The 17,657-nt window shown below is 50.5% G+C and overlaps 1 protein-coding gene across 1 annotated transcript in view; it reads right to left on the bottom strand.

Annotated features, from left to right (window-relative positions):
• Positions 1–13,968, bottom strand: part of LOC140429276 (uncharacterized) — a 90,742-nt gene extending 76,774 nt beyond the window's left edge. Inside the window, exons 1-4 of the mRNA XM_072516067.1 lie at positions 13,839–13,968; positions 11,476–11,558; positions 7,275–7,363; positions 825–890 (exon numbers count right to left, since the gene is read on the bottom strand). Coding sequence (XP_072372168.1) covers positions 825–890; positions 7,275–7,363; positions 11,476–11,557 — 237 coding nt within the window. The 5' untranslated portion in view covers position 11,558; positions 13,839–13,968. The remainder of the gene's footprint in view (positions 1–824; positions 891–7,274; positions 7,364–11,475; positions 11,559–13,838) is intronic.
• Positions 13,969–17,657: the final 3,689 nt, after the last annotated feature.

Genomic DNA, 17,657 nt, shown 5'->3' with positions numbered 1-17,657 from the left:
GCATTTCACAACGGCGCGAAACGGACGCGGGCACTAGCGATTCTGGTCCCCACAGGGGGCCAGCACGCCGCTCCAGCCTCACTTCCTGGTGCGCACTGGGGGCCAACCCGCCCATGCGCTGTGGCATTACAGAACGCGGCGGCCCGGACACAACATGGCACAGGGGTTCCGGGGCCGGACCAACAAAGTAGGCCGGGGGGGGGGGGGAGGGAGAGAGAGGAGAGAGGAGAGGCTGGCCCGTCGATCGGTGAGCCCCGATCATGGGCCAGACCCCATCGGAGGCCCCCTCCAGGGTTGGAGCCCACCTCCCTCCCCCCGCCCCCCCAGGCCGTCCCCCGACCATTCGCGCAGAGTTCCCGCCGGCAGCGACCAGGTGTGGACGGCGCCGGCGGGACTCTGCTTTTTCCGCGCGGCCCATCCGGGCCGGTGAATCGGCGGTCCGGCCTCGTACAGGGGTCCGCGACCGGCGCCGCGCCAAACACGCCAGCGCAAATTCTCCGCTCCTCGGAGAATCGCACACCGTGGCACGGTTGCAGCGATTCTCCAGCCCGGCGCGGGGCTGGGAGAATTGCGTCCCTTGTTTGCAGTATGGAAATTCACCAGTAATAACAAACTCCAGAGCAATTAGGCAAATGGACAAACCCCAGAAGCCTGTTAGAAAATTGGAGCTGGACAGTTCACAGAAGTCTCAGGCTCCCTCTCAAATGTGACATGTTCAAGGATGGGCGCTTAAGATTCAGGTTAATAATTTGGCTGAGCTTCATCGCCTTGAAGTGGCAAGGTGGTCCCACTTATTGGTGAACTTAGTAGATGTACACACAAACCTGAAAACACGGTTGGCTGATGGCAGCACACACAAGCTCAGAGGAGGGGCTCACATCATGAAAACTCTGCCAACGATAAAGAGCACATTGAGTTGCACAGTATATGATCCTTCTCCATCTTTGCACATATTTCTTGTACACTAGACCATCACATTTCAAGAATGCAGACGAGATAGGAGAACACCTCAGCCAAGAAGAAACATTGAAGTGTTCATTTGCATTCTTTGATATCAATTGTGCTCAATAGAAATTAATTAACTATCATTTAACATCAATTGCACTCAAAAACAATCATTGAACTTTAATTTAACATTACATGTAACATAACTGACATTAATATCATCAGTTGCCCAAACTATTTGCTCAAACATTTGCGATTAGCAACATCACTTAAGCATTCAGACACCAAAAATGATCAGAGTTCATTTTCTATATTTCAGAATTTCAATAGCTTCAAACATCATAAAACTGATGCTGCCCGACTTGTTGCGTTTTTCCAGCATTTTGCTTGTATTTCAGATCTCCAGAAACCACAGTATTTTGCTTTTATCATAAAAGTGAGCTAACTTTAGAAAATGCAAACCCTGTTTTGATGAGATACTTTTACGTTTTTCTTTATAATCTGTAACCCATGCAGCACAATCCTGTCTCCACCTAGTTTCCCACTCCCTCTTCCCCCTTGCCCCTCTCTTTCTCCACCCCACCTTCTCCCTTTCCTTACTCTTCTCCTCCACTCTTCCCCTTCCCCCAGATCGACAGCAACACAGCTCATCACAGAAAGGAGGCGTACACAGGAGATGTGAAATGGATGCAATTCTATTTACATTTGTGTACATTATATAGATATTATGAACACCCATGCCAAAGCTGTTCTCCTAAATCTTTTAAACTTCCCGAACCCTACTGCTACATCCCAACATTCACAGTCGAGGTAAAGGCAGCTTACTGACTGCCAAGCCCTGTTGACTGTGATTTTAGTGGGCACCCTCGAGGGACCGGGTCCTGCTTTGGTATGTTCTGCTGTGGGGCAGGTGCACCCTCCTCGGAGGTGAAAAGGGTCACAGGATGAGGGGATTTGCCTGAGCCGGAGAGTCCCAGAGGCACCTGGGTGGATGACCCACTGGTGTCCAGCTGCTGGTCATCCTGCCTATTGATGCTGAGGGTCCCTGGCTGACTCCTTCAGAAGGGGCAGTTGGAGTGAGATCGGGGCACTCCATGACAGCTGCCATCATACCAGTGTTGACATCGGTTTTTTGAGATGTCAGCAGTATCACCTCAGATTGAAGCCGGACAGACTCCTCCATTGTTGCAATCTGAAGAATACAGCTGACATTGCTTCCTGGTGCTCCCATGATTTGTCACATGCAGATCCACCAACTGATTTAAGATCCAGTTCAGAGGCTCGTCATCTGACTCAGACACAGCAGAATCGTGACCGTCAGCTGTCCTCAGAGTGTTGGCAACCTCAGATAACCCCATCCTCTGCCTGCTGTGGACCAGATTATGTGCTGTGCTCACCACATTGTGACTTTGAGCATGTTCTAGAACTAGGCCCCACTGAGGTATATGTTTCTATGGTAGTGGAGCTTGGGAGTGAATGCTCCAACAGGTCTTCCGCTGTGCTGTCCAGTGGCTCCTCATCGGAGGTGGTGTTGGGGCTGGAGGCGAGGACCTGGCTTGTGGATGCCCTCAGAAGATTTTCAGAAGTGCCTCTGAAAGAAAGGAGAAATAATCATTGCATGACAAATAAAACAAAACACTCACAGTATCATTGTCTGAGGGATGAGCTGGTGCATGTTCCTCATTTAGGACTTTGCCACTCACCTCACTGTAGACACAGGCATGTACAATGTTCTCTCCATTCAGCTCTCTTTATTTTCAAACAGAGAGGATCTTGATTTCCAGCACTCCACCCCCTATTCTGGGACTTTTCCCTGCAATTGTGCGCAAGCTCATCCTGCATAAAGACAGACAAAGAGATTGTGAGCAAGACACATGCCAGGGCAAATGGTAGGAACGCACGACATGTGTGGGTGGTGTGTGGAGCCATGGACATGATGAGGACACAACTTCCAATGGAAATTAGGTCAAATAGAGATGTGAAGGTGTGAGTGAAAGAGTGAGTGGTGATGTCCCTTGAACTGGCAGTATGAGAGATGCCAGCGAATGTGTGATGGGCCCAGAGTGCAAATTGAGTGATGAGATGATCGACTTTGCCACACACAAAATCATTCATCCTCCCCCTGAACTGGGTGGCTGACCTCTTCTGTAGCACATTGGCACTAGCCAATGCTGCCACCGTCTCCCAAACTGGATTGATCACATTGCTGGAATTCCTGCGGCCAGGATAGCGATAGGGGACATGGTGACAGGCCTTGACTGCATCCTGTAGGCTCGCCAGTGAAGTGTCACTGAACTTGGGGGCTGCCATCTTCTTGGGTTTCAAGGTCAAGCCTTCAGTGGAGCAATCCTGGGCCGCCAACATTGAGAAGACTGTGTGCATCTGCACTTTTTGAAAAAGATGCGCAGAGTGAAGAAGCGGTGAGGTGACGGCAGGATGGGCAAATCAGAGGCCACATGCCAGTGACCCAACATGTTTCCCATGCTTGCATCATTAAAGTGGCATGGAGTGAACGATACATCGTGAAAAAAATAATTGCAACTAGAATGCTACTGTTGATGCCCACTCCCAGTCCAATGGGAGGAAAACTCACCCATAGAATCAGTTTAGTTAGAGATGAAAAATACTAAAGGTACAAAGTCACTTGTGGGATGATTTTCAGCCCCCCCCCCCCCTGCCAAAACAATAACCACACTGGAAGATGGGTGTGCAGAAAGATACCATTGGAGCTTGTGAAAAAGATATGGATAGAATCATGGGTGATTTTAATCTACATATAGAATGGGTGAAAGATTGGCAAAGGTAGCTTGGATGATGAGATCATAGTGTTTTCGGGCCAGTTTCTTAGAGCAGTATGTTCTAGCACCAACCAGAGAACATGGTATACCAGATCTGGATATACCAGAAGGCATAGAGTTTTCCAGTCCTGCCAGCGGCATGAGCCATGGCAGGCAGGCACTAAAAATTTTGAGGCCAAAAGTCGGATTTCCACCAATGTGAAAAAGTCAAGAATGGTCCTTTCATGGAGGTGTAATGGTGACTCAACTTTCCCACTGATCCATGTCGGGAGCTTCATTTGAGTGCATTAGCATGAATACTCATTAAAAATTCAACTCATGACTATACTGAGCCAACCATCCCCAGGATCACTGTGTGTGTGGTACTGACCAAGCCTTGCACACCATATTCTGCATGATCCCATTGATCAGACAGGCCTTGCCTGTATATGGGGAAAATGTAATAAAGGGTGTACTCCAAACTCATTTGGAGGTGGGGTGGGAGGAAGGGCATCTCTGGTTGGGCAAGATGGGTGAGGGATGAGGTCCACATGAGGCATGGGGACAAACACAGTGATGGGTTCAGGGGGAGGACAGGAATGTCCACAACAATCATTATGGGATCCAGGGTTACTGGGGTAGGCTGGAGTGACCAAAGGAAGGTCTACCTCACAGGAATCCAGGATGATTGGAGGCACGTGCACGATAACAGGGGACGGTTTGAAGCTGGTATGCTTTTACATGAGACTACATTAGGAATTGGGGTCACAATAGAGGTGGTCTCATTGAGCGCCTGTGGCATCGGAGAAGGAAATGTGGCAGCCAGCCATTAAGGAAGCACACCTGCTGGATATATGCAAGAAGCTCTATCAAACCATGCAAACTGCACTGCCCATTTAACATGAATCACAGGGAACAAAGCATCCGTTCTCGGGAAAAGTTCATGGCAGGGATAATCTCAAATCCAAATTAGGAACCGGATAAGTGCCTTTAGTGAACGTCAAAATTACTTTAGGGTTGTGCTCTTCCACTAGTTATTAGGGTGACTTCTTATAACATCTATGATCTGTGTGGGAGGATCTCAGTTTCAAGGGTGGCCTGGGAAAATAAGGTACCACAAGCGCAGCACAAGGGTATAACAGTAGCTTTCTGGATTGGAGTGGGAGGTCTGTAATTGTTGGAGGAGACAGACCAAAGTGATGAATGCATCTGTCCATAGCAAAGAAGATTGCAGAATGCAGGCTGCGATCAATGCTGCCTTCTTGATGGCAGTGGTGAGGAGAAGGAAGGCCAGGCACCATCTTGTACTGCTTAAAGAGCCGCGGCTTGAGGCGCATGATCCAGATGTGCCCATGACCCAGAGACTGAGGTCAGTCCCATCCCATGGAGGCCAACTGACGTAATCAAGGTCTACCAAAAACATCTCTCCTATTTGGAGATGAGACAGGCAGCTCAACACATGTCTACTTTTGTCAATAGATGGCTGGATCATACATGCTACAGCATGCAGGAGAATCTGACGCCACATGAAATCTGAGGCGAGGCCATTCCCTTTCAGTGCCCCTAAAGGTCACAGCCGTACTCCACGTTTTTCTTGCAAGCTGCTCATTCCAAGGAGCAACACAGAATCTATGTGGCATTCCTCAGTCCTCAACACATAAATGTGTAAAGGCAGTGCCCTCTACAGTAACGCTCATCATTATATTTTCACAGTGAACGAAGCTGGCTAGGTTGCAAGAATTCTGAGATTTGCAGCAATCTCCAGGCTCCTAAGTCCAGGTCACTGCCTGGCGCAAATGTTACATGTCACTTGTCACCCCAAGCCTGGATATTGTGATAATTCCGGCCAAGGAGTCTGCAAAGGGACAAAGATAGGGTAAGTGAGTGGGCCAAAATTTGACAAATAGATATAATGTGGGAAAATGTGAACTTGTCCACTTTGGCAGGAAGAATAGAAAAGCAGCAGATTATTTAAATGGCAAGGGATTGGCATTTCTTGGCCCCGAGCTACAGAGGGACCTGGATGTCCTGAATCATATGAAGTTAGTATGTTGGCCCAGTAAGTGATTAGGAAATCAAATGGAATGTGGTCATTTATTCCAAGGGGAATGGAACATAAAAATGGGGATGTTTTGCTGCAGTTGTACTGATCATTGGTGAGATCAGATCTGGAATACTGTTTTTGTCTGGTTATTTAAGAAAGGATATAAATGCATTAAAAACAGTTCAGAGAAGGTTTACTCAACTGACACCTTGGTTGGAGGTGTTCTCTCATTAGCTTATTTACTTTTTAAAAATTTAGTGTCCAATTCATTTTTTCCAAGGGGCAATTTCGCGTGGCCAATCCACCTACCCTGCACACCTTTAGGTCGTGGGCTGAAACCCACACAAACACGGGAGAATGTGCAAACCTCCACACGGACAGTGACCCAGAGCCGGTATCGAACCTGGGACCTCGGCGCCGTTAGGCAGCAGTGCTAACCACTGCGCCACCGTGCTGCCCTCTCTCATTTATCTTATGAGGAAAAGTTGGATAGGCTGGGCCTGTATCCATTGGAGCTAAAAATGACGAGTTATCTTATTGAAAAATATCCTGAGGGAACTTGGCAGGGTGGATGCTGAAAGGATGAGTTTCCCCATGTGGGAAGGAATAGAACTAGAGACACAATTTAAAAATAGGGTCTCCCATTTAAGATGGAGATGCGGAGTAATTTTGTTTTGTCTCAGAGGGACATGAGTTTTTGGAATTCTCTTCCCCGGAGAATGGTGGAGGTAGGATCATTTAATATTTTTAAAGCAGAGGTAGATGGATTCTTGACTAACAAAAAAGCCAAAGGTTATCGGCAGTAGGCAGAATGTGGAGTTGAGGTAACAGTCAGGTCAACCAAGATTCTACTGAATGGCAGAGCAGGGTCAAAGGACCAAATGGAATCTTGCTGCTCCTAATTTGTACACTGCCACAGTATTGGCCTCAGAAAATTAAAGCTTCCTTCCAACAACACGCAGGAATTTAAGTATTTATCAGCACTCAGCTGGCTTCCTACACTTGCAGAAAATGATGCTGTCCAAACATGGATGGACATATTAGAATGAAGTGTGAATGATAAGAAATCAAATGACTCCTGCCATTTGTAGCTTTGCAATTATGAGCACAGGGGACATTTGTTCTGAGTTAAGAAATGTTGTTCAAAGTGCACAGGTGGTCACCATGAACAGTCCCAGTATAAATGCATTGGCTGCCATACACAAACCATCCCAGGTTGGAGGCAATCGAGAGGAAGAGGGAAACTGGCAGGAATTCTGACAAGTGATGCATTCCTACCCTCAATTCAATTAAGGTTTAGATGGGGAAACTGTAACTTTGTTCAGATTTCCAGTGGAACTTGTTATTTTAATCAAAAAAAAAAAAAGGACAGCGGATCCAGCACAACTAGGGTCCGGTCCAGGTTCCTCAGGATCAGCCACTATTTCCAGAGCAATTTCAGGGCTCAGAAATCTGACACTCGTCCTCTATTTCAAGACAATTTCTAACTTTGATAATGTAATCCGTACCAGAGTTTTCACTTGCTGTTGACGATTTTCCACATGCAATCGAAAACATTTACTTTTAGGAATCATCTGTATCACAGGTGAAGAATTTCCTAAAATAAGAAAAAAAGATTATTCACTTTTGATTGGTCATCGTTCTTCAAATTATTTATTCTATGCATTAACCTCATGCAGGAAAATGTAAATAGAATTGTTCATTGAATAGATTTTGGTAGAAAGAGAAAGGAGACAGGGACTTTAATGTTAACGTGGAGAGTGCAACGAAGGCTGAAGCTAACTGAATAACCCAGCTAGGTAGGGACTTTGCGGTCCTGCTGAAGACACAAACAATGAGCAGTAAACCATTCAGCCCCTCGAGCCTGCTCCACCATTAAATAAGATCATGGCTGATCAGATTATAAACTCAAATCTGCATCCTGCTACCCCTGATAATCTATCACCCCCTTGTTTAGCATTCCAATTCATTTCCCATTTTTAAGCTGGCTAAAACGACATCCCATGGGAATGATTCCCAGCAATCGGAGAAGAAAGCGAGTCTGTGATAGGAGAACCAAGTCGAGTTTTAAGAAATGGTAAAATAAAAGCAAAATACTGTGGGTGCTAGAGATCTGAAATAAGACCAGGTGAGGTGCTGGAAAAGCTCAGCAGATCTGGCAGCATCTGTGGAAAGAGAAATAGCTACCAGTTCAACTCCAATATGACTCTTCTGGGAAACTTCGGGAGAATAGTCACATTGGACTCAAAGCATTTACTCGGAATAGAAGAATAAGCGGCAACTTGACTGAAACGTACAAGCTCCCGAGGGGTCTTGGCAAGGTGAATGTGGAGAATTTAGAACAAGGAGTTACTGTTTAAAAATAAGGAATCGCCCATTTAAAACAGAGATGAGATGGAATTTGTTCACTTATAGGGTTTTAAGTGTTTGGAATTCCTGTAAACGCCTAATCCTGCTCCTAGGATATCGGAGGTAGGCGGGATGCAGATTTGTGGTTACCGTCGTATCAGCCACGATCTTGTTAATTGGTGGAGCAGGTGGGAGGGCTGAATGGCCTACTCCTGATCCTTGTTCGTATGACTATGTCAGGCTGTTGCTTGACCATTCTTTGGGACAGCTCTCCAATTTTGGCACAAGCCTCCAAACGTTCCTAAGGAGATCTTTGCACGGTCAACAGGGTTGGTGGGCTGTTGTCATTTTCGGTGCCTAAGTCAATACTGGCCCATCCAGTTTTATTCCTTTTTAACTCTTCTGTAATGGTTCAGTACAACCGAGTGACTTTCTAGACCATTTCAGAGGGCAGTTAAGACTCATTTTGCTGTGAGTCTGGAGTCACAAGTGGCCTGATATCTTTCCTAAAGGGCAATAGTGAACGAGATATGTTTTTACAAATGTGATGATAGTTTTGTCAGCATTACTAAGAACACCTTCCATCTCCAAATTTATTAATCAAATTTAGATTTCACCAGTTATCATGGTGAGATTTGAACTTATGTTCCCAGTGCATTAGCCTCAGCATTATAATCCGGTACGGTAAAGCTTCCATAGCTCCAGATAACCATGGATTGCTTTCCCCTTTGAGGGGGGAGAGCTGACTGTATCAATTTTTTTTTTATTTATTAAAGTTTTTAACACAATTTTTCTCCCTTACAAACAATAACCCCCCTTCCCCCCGTAACAAAAAAAAACGAGAAATCGCGCGGAGCAAGATATATACATGGCAAAATAGTATATTTACATAGCTTTGTACACTGGCTCTCTCCCGTACGTGCCAGTTTCCCCGACTCTTCATGTTATCTCTTGCTCATCCACCCCCCAGGCAGCTCCCCCCCCCCCCCCCCCCCCCCCCCAGGTTGCTGCTGCTGCTGACCGACCTTCCTCTAACGCTCCGCGAGATAGTCTAGGAACGGTTGCCACCGCCTGTAGAACCCCTGCGCAGACCCTCTCAAGGTGAACTTAATCCTCTCCAACTTTATGAACCCAGCCATATCGTTTATCCAGGCCTCCACGCTGGGGGGCTTCGCCTCCTTCCATATTAGCAAGATCCTTCGCCGGGCTACTAGGGACGCAAGGGCCAGAATGCCGGCCTCTTTCGCCTCCTGCACTCCCGGTTCGTCCACTATTCCAAATATTGCTAGCCCCCAGCTTGGCTTGACCCGGACTTTCACCACCTGAGATATTGCTCCCGCCACTCCTCTCCAGAACCCCAGTGCCGGGCATGACCAAAACATATGGACATGGTTCGCCGGGCTCTCTGAGCACCTTCCACATCTGTCCTCTACCCCAAAGAACCTGCTCAACCTCGCCCCCGTCAGGTGAGCTCTGTGAACCACCTTAAATTGTATCAGGCTGAGCCTGGCACACGAGGAGGAGGAATTAACCCTACCTAGGGCATCCACCCACAGACCTACCTCGATCTCCTCCCCCAACTCCTCCTCCCATTTACCCTTCAACTCTTCTACCAGCGCTTCCCCTTCTTCTTTCATCTCCTGGTCTATTTCCGACACCTTACCCTCCCCAACCCATGCGCCCGAGATCACCCGGTCTTGAATTCCTTGTGCCGGGAGCAACGGGAATTCCCTCACCTGTCGCCTTACAAAAGCCCTCACCTGCATATATCTAAAGGCATTTCCAGGGGTAACTCAAACTTCTCCTCCAGTGCCCCTAGGCTCGCAAACGTTCCGTCAATGAACAGGTCCCCCATTCTTCTGATCCCCACCCGATGCCAGCTCTGGAACCCTCCGTCCATCTTCCCCGGGATAAACCGATGGTTACCCCTGATCGGGGACCACACCGATGCTCCCATTGCATCCCTGTGCAGTCTCCACTGGCCCCAGATCCTTAGCGTTGCCGCCACCACCGGGCTCGTGGTATACTTTGTCGGCGAGAGCAGCAGCGGTGCCGTCACCAACGCTCCCAGACTCGTTCCTTTGCCATCTCCAGCCTCTTCCATGCCGCCCCCTCTCCCTCCATAACCCACTTGCGGATCATCGACACATTTGCTGCCCAGTAGTAGCTCCCCAGGTTTGGCAGCGCCAACCCTCCTCGGTCCCTACTGCGTTCCAGGAACTCTCTCCTTACCCTCGGGGTCTTATTCGCCCAAACAAACCCCATAATACTCCTGCCTACTCTCTTAAAAAAGGCCTTAGTGATCACGATGGGAAGGCACTGAAACACAAACAAAAACCTCGGAAGGACCACCATTTTGACCGATTGCACTCTACCCGCCAGCGAGAGCGGTAACATGTCCCATCTTTTAAAATCCTCCTCCATTTGCTCCACCAACCTCGTCAGATTCAGTTTATGTAGGGCCCCCCCAGCTCCTGGCTGACTGTATCAATTTAACCCGAGGTCACCACACCTCAGGTGAGGGGCAAGGTTGGGTTTGGCCAAGACGCTGTGAAGCAACAGTGCTGACCACTGTGCTACTGTGCCACCCAATTTAGAATCAAATGAAAAAGGCAGCTATTTTTTGATCATGCCGGTGTATCAGCTTTCAGACAATTTAGTCCCATATTTGTGTCTCCAGACTTAATTTGTATTTTTTCAAATATATATCCATTTCTCATTAAGAGGGCTATTAAACATTTTCATCTATTTTATGTCTTAATAACCGATTGCATTATTAAAACAGTTCTCCTAAGTTCCCCCCTCATTTTTTATCATCTTAAGTGCATTCCTTCTGTTACCCGAGTTACGACCAGTGGAAATAACTTTTCTCTTTCCCTTAGTCAAGCCTTAATTTTAAACAGTTGGCATATATCCTCTTAACCTTTGCTATTCAAAAAGTGTCCAAATTCCCTTGTCACATTTCGTATTTTAAGTTTCTTATCCTCATTATATTTAGTATTTATAGATTCTTATTCTAAACGATCTCTTCCGATTCCCTATTCCAATTCTAATCGTGAAGTTGAGACTCCTCCTGATATTTATGCCTGTGTAAACATTGAGAAAGATTTGGAATGAGCTATGATGCCTTTAATAGGGCGTTAGTCAGCTCAATATCACTGTTTAAGCTCACACAAAGGATGTACTCATGGGTGAGGTACCATACGATTTGCTGACACCCAGTGAATTTTATCTTTAAAGAAATGTCAATATCGTCACATGGGTGTGAATAAATGGACAAAAGGAACAAAAAGATAGTGGGGAAAATATGAGCATATGTACCTCTTGATAAAGTTAGACATATAAAACCCAAAAAATTACCTCCAAACACGGCTTCTGTGCCCGAAGTAAAATCACTCATTGTATGGTACAGCTGAAAAGCATTTTTGTGAATAAACAGCATCCTACATGAAAGCATAGAAATCTATTTATAACAGCAATATTGAAAAGTGTAATTTGACAAGTTACAACAGCCATGGATATGTACGACAGACAAATGACACTGCTGAATTCAGGCCCATTGCTATGGACGATGTTCACCAAAATCACAGCTTGGATGGAGGCACGCATTTATGTACTCAAGTAAGCAATACTGGTATCATTCAAAAATGTGTTGATTTCACTGTCAATTAAGATGTGGTTTATAATATACGTGGAGGAAGGGTGGGCAGAGAGAATCGGTGGAGAGCAAAGTGAGGGTGGGGGGGGGGGGAAGTGAGAGTGGGGGGGGAAAGTGAGAGTGGGGGGGGAAAGTGAGAGTGGGGGGGGAAAGTGAGAGTGGGGGGGGAAAGTGAGAGTGGGGGGGGAAAGTGAGAGTGGGGGGGGAAGTGAGAGTGGGGGGGAAAGTGAGAGTGGGGGGGGGAAAGTGAGAGTGGGGGGGGAAAGTGAGAGTGGGGGGGGAAAGTGAGAGTGGGGGGGGAAAGTGAGAGTGGGGGGGGAAAGTGAGAGTGGGGGGGAAAGTGAGAGTGGGGGGGGAAAGTGAGAGTGGGGGGGGAAAGTGAGAGTGGGGGGGGGGAAAGTGAGAGTGGGGGGGGGAAAGTGAGAGTGGGGGGGGGAAGTGAGAGTGGGGGGGGGGGGGAAGTGAGAGTGGGGGGGGGGAGAAGTGAGGGTGGGGGGGGGGAGAAGTGAGGGTGGGGGGGAGAAGTGAGGGTGGGGGGGAGAAGTGAGGGTGGGGGGGGGGAGAAGTGAGGGTGGGGGGGGGAGAAGTGAGGGTGGGGGGGGAGAAGTGAGGGTGGGGGGGGGGAGAAGTGAGGGTGGGGGGGGGAGAAGTGAGGGTGGGGGGGGGAGAAGTGAGGGTGGGGGGGGGAGAAGTGAGGGTGGGGGGGGAGAAGTGAGGGTGGGGGGGGAGAAGTGAGGGTGGGGGGGGAGAAGTGAGGGTGGGGGGGGAGAAGTGAGGGTGGGGGGGGAGAAGTGAGGGTGGGGGGGGAGAAGTGAGGGTGGGGGGGAGAAGTGAGGGTGGGGGGGGGAGAAGTGAGGGTGGGGGGGTGGGGGGGGGAGAAGTGAGGGTGGGGGGGGGAGAAGTGAGGGTGGGGGGGGAGAAGTGAGGGGGGGGGGGAGAAGTGAGGGTGGGGGGGGAGAAGTGAGGGTGGGGGGGGAGAAGTGAGGGTGGGGGGGGAGAAGTGAGGGTGGGGGGGAGAAGTGAGGGTGGGGGGGGAGAAGTGAGGGTGGGGGGGAGAAGTGAGGGTGGGGGGGGAGAAGTGAGGGTGGGGGGGGGAGAAGTGAGGGTGGGGGGGGAGAAGTGAGGGTGGGGGGGGAGAAGTGAGGGTGGGGGGGGAGAAGTGAGGGTGGGGGGGGGAGAAGTGAGGGTGGGGGGGGGAGAAGTGAGGGTGGGGGGGGGAGAAGTGAGGGTGGGGGGGGGGAGAAGTGAGGGTGGGGGGGGGAGAAGTGAGGGTGGGGGGGGGAGAAGTGAGGGTGGGGGGGGAGAAGTGAGGGTGGGGGGGGAGAAGTGAGGGTGGGGGGGGAGAAGTGAGGGTGGGGGGGGAGAAGTGAGGGTGGGGGGGGAGAAGTGAGGGTGGGGGGGGAGAAGTGAGGGTGGGGGGGGAGAAGTGAGGGTGGGGGGGGAGAAGTGAGGGTGGGGGGGGAGAGTGAGGGTGGGGGGGGAGAAGTGAGGGTGGGGGGGGAGAAGTGAGGGTGGGGGGGGAGAAGTGAGGGTGGGGGGGGGAGAAGTGAGGGTGGGGGGGGAGGAGAAGTGAGGGTGGGGGGGGGAGAAGTGAGGGGGGGGGGGAGAAGTGAGGGTGGGGGGGAGAAGTGAGGGTGGGGGGGAGAAGTGAGGGTGGGGGGGGAGAAGTGAGGGGTGGGGGGGGAGAAGTGAGGGGTGGGGGGGAGAAGGTGAGGGTGGGGGGGGAGAAGTGAGGGTGGGGGGGAGAAGTGAGGGTGGGGGGGAGAAGTGAGGGTGGGGGGGAGAAGTGAGGGTGGGGGGGGGGAGAAGTGAGGGTGGGGGGGAGAAGTGAGGGTGGGGGGGGGAGAAGTGAGGGTGCGGGGGAGAAGTGAGGGTGGGGGGGGGGAGAAGTGAGGGGTGGGGGGGAGGAAGTGAGGGTGGGGGGGGGGAGAAGTGAGGGTGGGGGGGGGGAGAGAAGTGAGGGTGGGGGGAGAGGGGAGAAAGTGAGGGGGGAGAGGAGGGGACTGAGTTCTCGGGCTATCTTGTGACACGAAGAGATCTCTGGCTCCAACTTTCGCTTGGATACCTCTCCACGTGAAGCTCTTCCTCCTCGCCCTCACTGTCCTGAGACGGAACTCTCCACGATGGTCTCCTCACTCTCACAGTCCGACATCGCTTCCAGCTCCATCCTCGCGCTGAAAGCGGCGTCTCTGAGAGCATGCGCCAGTCAGGTGTCAACATCTACGCATGCGTGTCTGCCGATCAGGCTGCGGACCCGCAACTCACTCAACAGGACATGCGCATGCGTCCTATGTAAAATGCATCGCGCGGCATCCCAAGCGCAAGCGCACTTGCCAAGTTCCTGAGTTGTGTGCAGAATGGTGCAAGCAGTCGTTTTGGTGTTAACCAGATGAGGAGAGGGGAGGGATATTAATAGGTTGCTGAATATGAAGCAGCTAATGCCCCTTAAACTCCAGGTTCTCCAATGAGAAATATTTTTGTGAATGTGACTTTCTGGGTTTTTTGTAAACTTTTTTCAAGGGTTTTATTGGCTTGCGAAATATTATGTATGTTTATGATGCAACATCAATATGTATGCTATTTGATAAGAAAAAGGATGTTAGATTGTTTATTGTGCAATACATTACCGGGACAATTATGACAATGTTTGTGTTACACAAGTGCATCTGATGTGGTCCAATTTGCTCTTCTATAATGTTCGAGGATGCGTCTGTGCCATGCAGGGGATAAGAAAATGGCACACTTACTAAATGAATACCTTAAGCTGTAAAACAAAGGGTGCGATTCTCCAGAAACAATTCTAAGTCTGGTGGCGAGCGGGGAATTGCCGTGAGCGTCCCGGTGCTCAGCCCACCGAGGCTGGCAACGCAATTCAACGATCCACTTAACGAACCCTTGCAGGCAAATGAAGACTCGCCAGCTGATTCGCAGGCACTGCACTCACGACCCCCCCCCCCCCCCCTCCTCCCCCGCTAACAAGGTCGAGCAGCACTTAAGCTGCACTTGCTCAACCAACCCCAGCCAGCTCACAATAATGGCACCAAGGAGACCGGCACCAAAATTCGGGGACGCTAACTTGAGAAGACTCCTAGATGTGGTGGATGCCAGGAGGGATCCCAGAAAGGGTCCGGAGGGTGAACCATAGGGTAGCCAGTGCTGCCTGGGACGAGGTGACCAGGAGGTCTGATCTCCAGTGCCGAAAAAAGGTCTACGACCTACACTGGGCCAGCACGAGTGAGTAGACACCAATGTCCCCATCCATCCCCCCCCCAACCCTCCCTCCACCCTCGGTAAACCTCCCTTCAGACCTCCATCCTACCACTGTGGAAAGTTGCCCCTTCTCAGGAAAGGGGGTGCCGGACTTAATAATCCTCACCTCCTTCAAGGGGCATGTCCTGGAGGTGACTGGGGTGGCCGAGGACAGGGCAGTCACCCATGCGAAGGCTGGGCGGACACTGCAGAGGTGAGGAAGCACCAGACTCCACCCGGGGGACCTGTCAAACGTGAGTCGTTATTGCCTTACTGACTGACCCATTCCTCCCAATGACCACATGTCCATTTTCCCGCAGATCCTCCAGGCGACAGCACCCTCTCCTGCCTCCCATGGGAGCTCCGAGATGCAACCATTATAGTCGCGGCACAGCTGCCATCCCCATCCTCCACCAGTACAGATACACACACCTTGGTGGGAATTGTTAGTGGACAGGCTTCGGAGGCACAATCTGGTGAGCACCACACTGCTGCCGATGGCATATCAGGTAGAGGCAGGAACCCCCAGGCGAGACAGCAATCGGCGGGCTGCTGGATCCCAGAACTCAGCTGTGTCCCAGCCTGATGTTGTCACAGAGTTACCCGGAGCTGATGAGACGATAGGGAGCAGCCGGGACATTCAGAGGGAGATGTCAGCATCACTCCAGCAGATCCATAGCCACTTTGAGGAGTCCCAGAGGCTACGAGCGCAGATGTCGCCAGCAATGCGTGGCACTGAAGCCAACAACTGCAAGGGTGGCAACCGCAGTGGAAAGCCTGGTGCACAACATCAGTACTATTAGTGAAGGTGTCGAGCAGTCGGTGAGGGTCAGAAGAGTGTCCAACTCACGGGGGATGTCTACCAGTACCAGGCCTAACGTTGATGAGGTCTGTGGACATGTTCCGCTCTCAGATGGGCATGGCTGAGACACTGCGGAGCTTGTTCCAGTCGGCAGGTGGGCATTGCCGAGGCGCTGCAGAGCATAGCCCAATCACAGGTGCATCGCAGAGGGCGTCGACACAATGGTGTAGACCACGGAAGCTGGCAGAGCCAGATGATGAAGGGGCAGCCAGGGCTTGAACTAGCTGCCCCTTCATCCCAAGGTGAACCCTAGGGCCCTATGGGTTACCAACAGGGAGGAGGGGGCGCTGGGTGCCAACCCGGAACCAGGCCACCAGCTCCCCCGAGTTCCACCCCTCTGATGAGGCCACGTCTCGAAGTTAGCACACGGTACAGGGTGGCATGGCTGTGCATGTGCTTCGACAAGTGCGCCAGGGCCCTCTGATCCCAGAGCCCCCAGAGGACGTCGGCCAGGGGCATCGAAGGCCACGGGACATGGTAAGCAGCTGGCTGCCTCCACCTCAGATGTGCATCCTGAGGAAAACACCTAGACATAGTAGCAGAGTTAGGAGGGGCAAAGCATGTTGAGAATCACTGAGGGAACTGGGGTGGGGGGGGGTGTAGAGTGGCACCTTCCGGAGAGTGGAAACTTGTATTACTCCTTAAAAACCCTTGGGGCACATCCATTTTGATGCCTCTGTCACTTCCTTCCGCAGTGCGGGCCGACCTTCGAACACTTGGCCCATCTCTCCAGGCAAATCCCCTGTCCTTGTGGCACCCACCCCCCCTCTGGCCGTGGACATGTACTAAATGATCTGTTCGGGCTGCAAGCAGAAAAACACTTACCTCGGTACACGTGACAATAAACAAATCCAAATCCTATGGCGTCCCACCTTTGCGGAGGATCCCCCACCCCCAGCGAGGGCCCCCCATTTAGCACTTGGGTGGCACGCCCAGCAACCCCGGGCTCTTTGCCTGTGAGCAAAGATGGCTACTCACCTCCTCGGCTCCCCGTAGAAGCCCTTCCGCCAGGTTCACGTTTTTCAAAAGGAGTACTAATTGGCACCACTTGCTGGGGAGGCCGCTGAATGACGGAGGCCGTTGGATATGGGGTGGCTCCTGTTAATTGTATGGAAATAGGGCTTAAGTGGTGATAATTGGTTTATCACCACGCTGCGGCTTGATCCCGATTTCGCCTACAGAATCAGGCCGGTAGCGTCGCAAACTATTTGGCGCCTGGCATGGTTCTCGTTTTTGGCCTCTCCTGCTATTACCGGCCTTGTGTCACTTGAGCGCGAGCATAACAAGGCCAGATAATCACGCCCAAACCTTGAACCCCTGGCAGATTACTGTTCAGACATGAGACATTACGAGGAATAATGAAACAACACTCAAAGCTCAAATTAGACACTAGTAGCTTTACCAGGTTTGAATAATACCCCATTACAATACATTGATTAATAATATGCCCCATTAGTCACAAATATGTCACAAGAAATCATACATACGATCACCCAATGAGTGGTCAACGTCCTGCCCAATTGTACCGTCTAGCTTGCTGAACAAGCCACCTGACTTAAGCATTGCATAACTTTGCAACGACTATATAAGATTCTCCAGAGTTCTGACTAGGCATCAAAGCAAAGTATAGCTTTAAAGAATGTCAGTTTATTGGTTAAATCTCAATTTTACAGCTTTTGTCTCTTTTGCTAAACATTTCTGCAAGTGTTTTACCAGTGACATTATCTGTCATGAAAAACATTTTCAGCTGTGTGCAGCCAACAGCATTCTGTA

This window comes from Scyliorhinus torazame, chromosome 9, assembly GCF_047496885.1.
Source record: "Scyliorhinus torazame isolate Kashiwa2021f chromosome 9, sScyTor2.1, whole genome shotgun sequence".
NCBI lineage: Eukaryota > Metazoa > Chordata > Chondrichthyes > Carcharhiniformes > Scyliorhinidae > Scyliorhinus > Scyliorhinus torazame.
The sequence above is the reverse complement of the archived record's forward strand: the minus strand, read 5'-3'. Positions and strand labels throughout refer to the sequence as shown.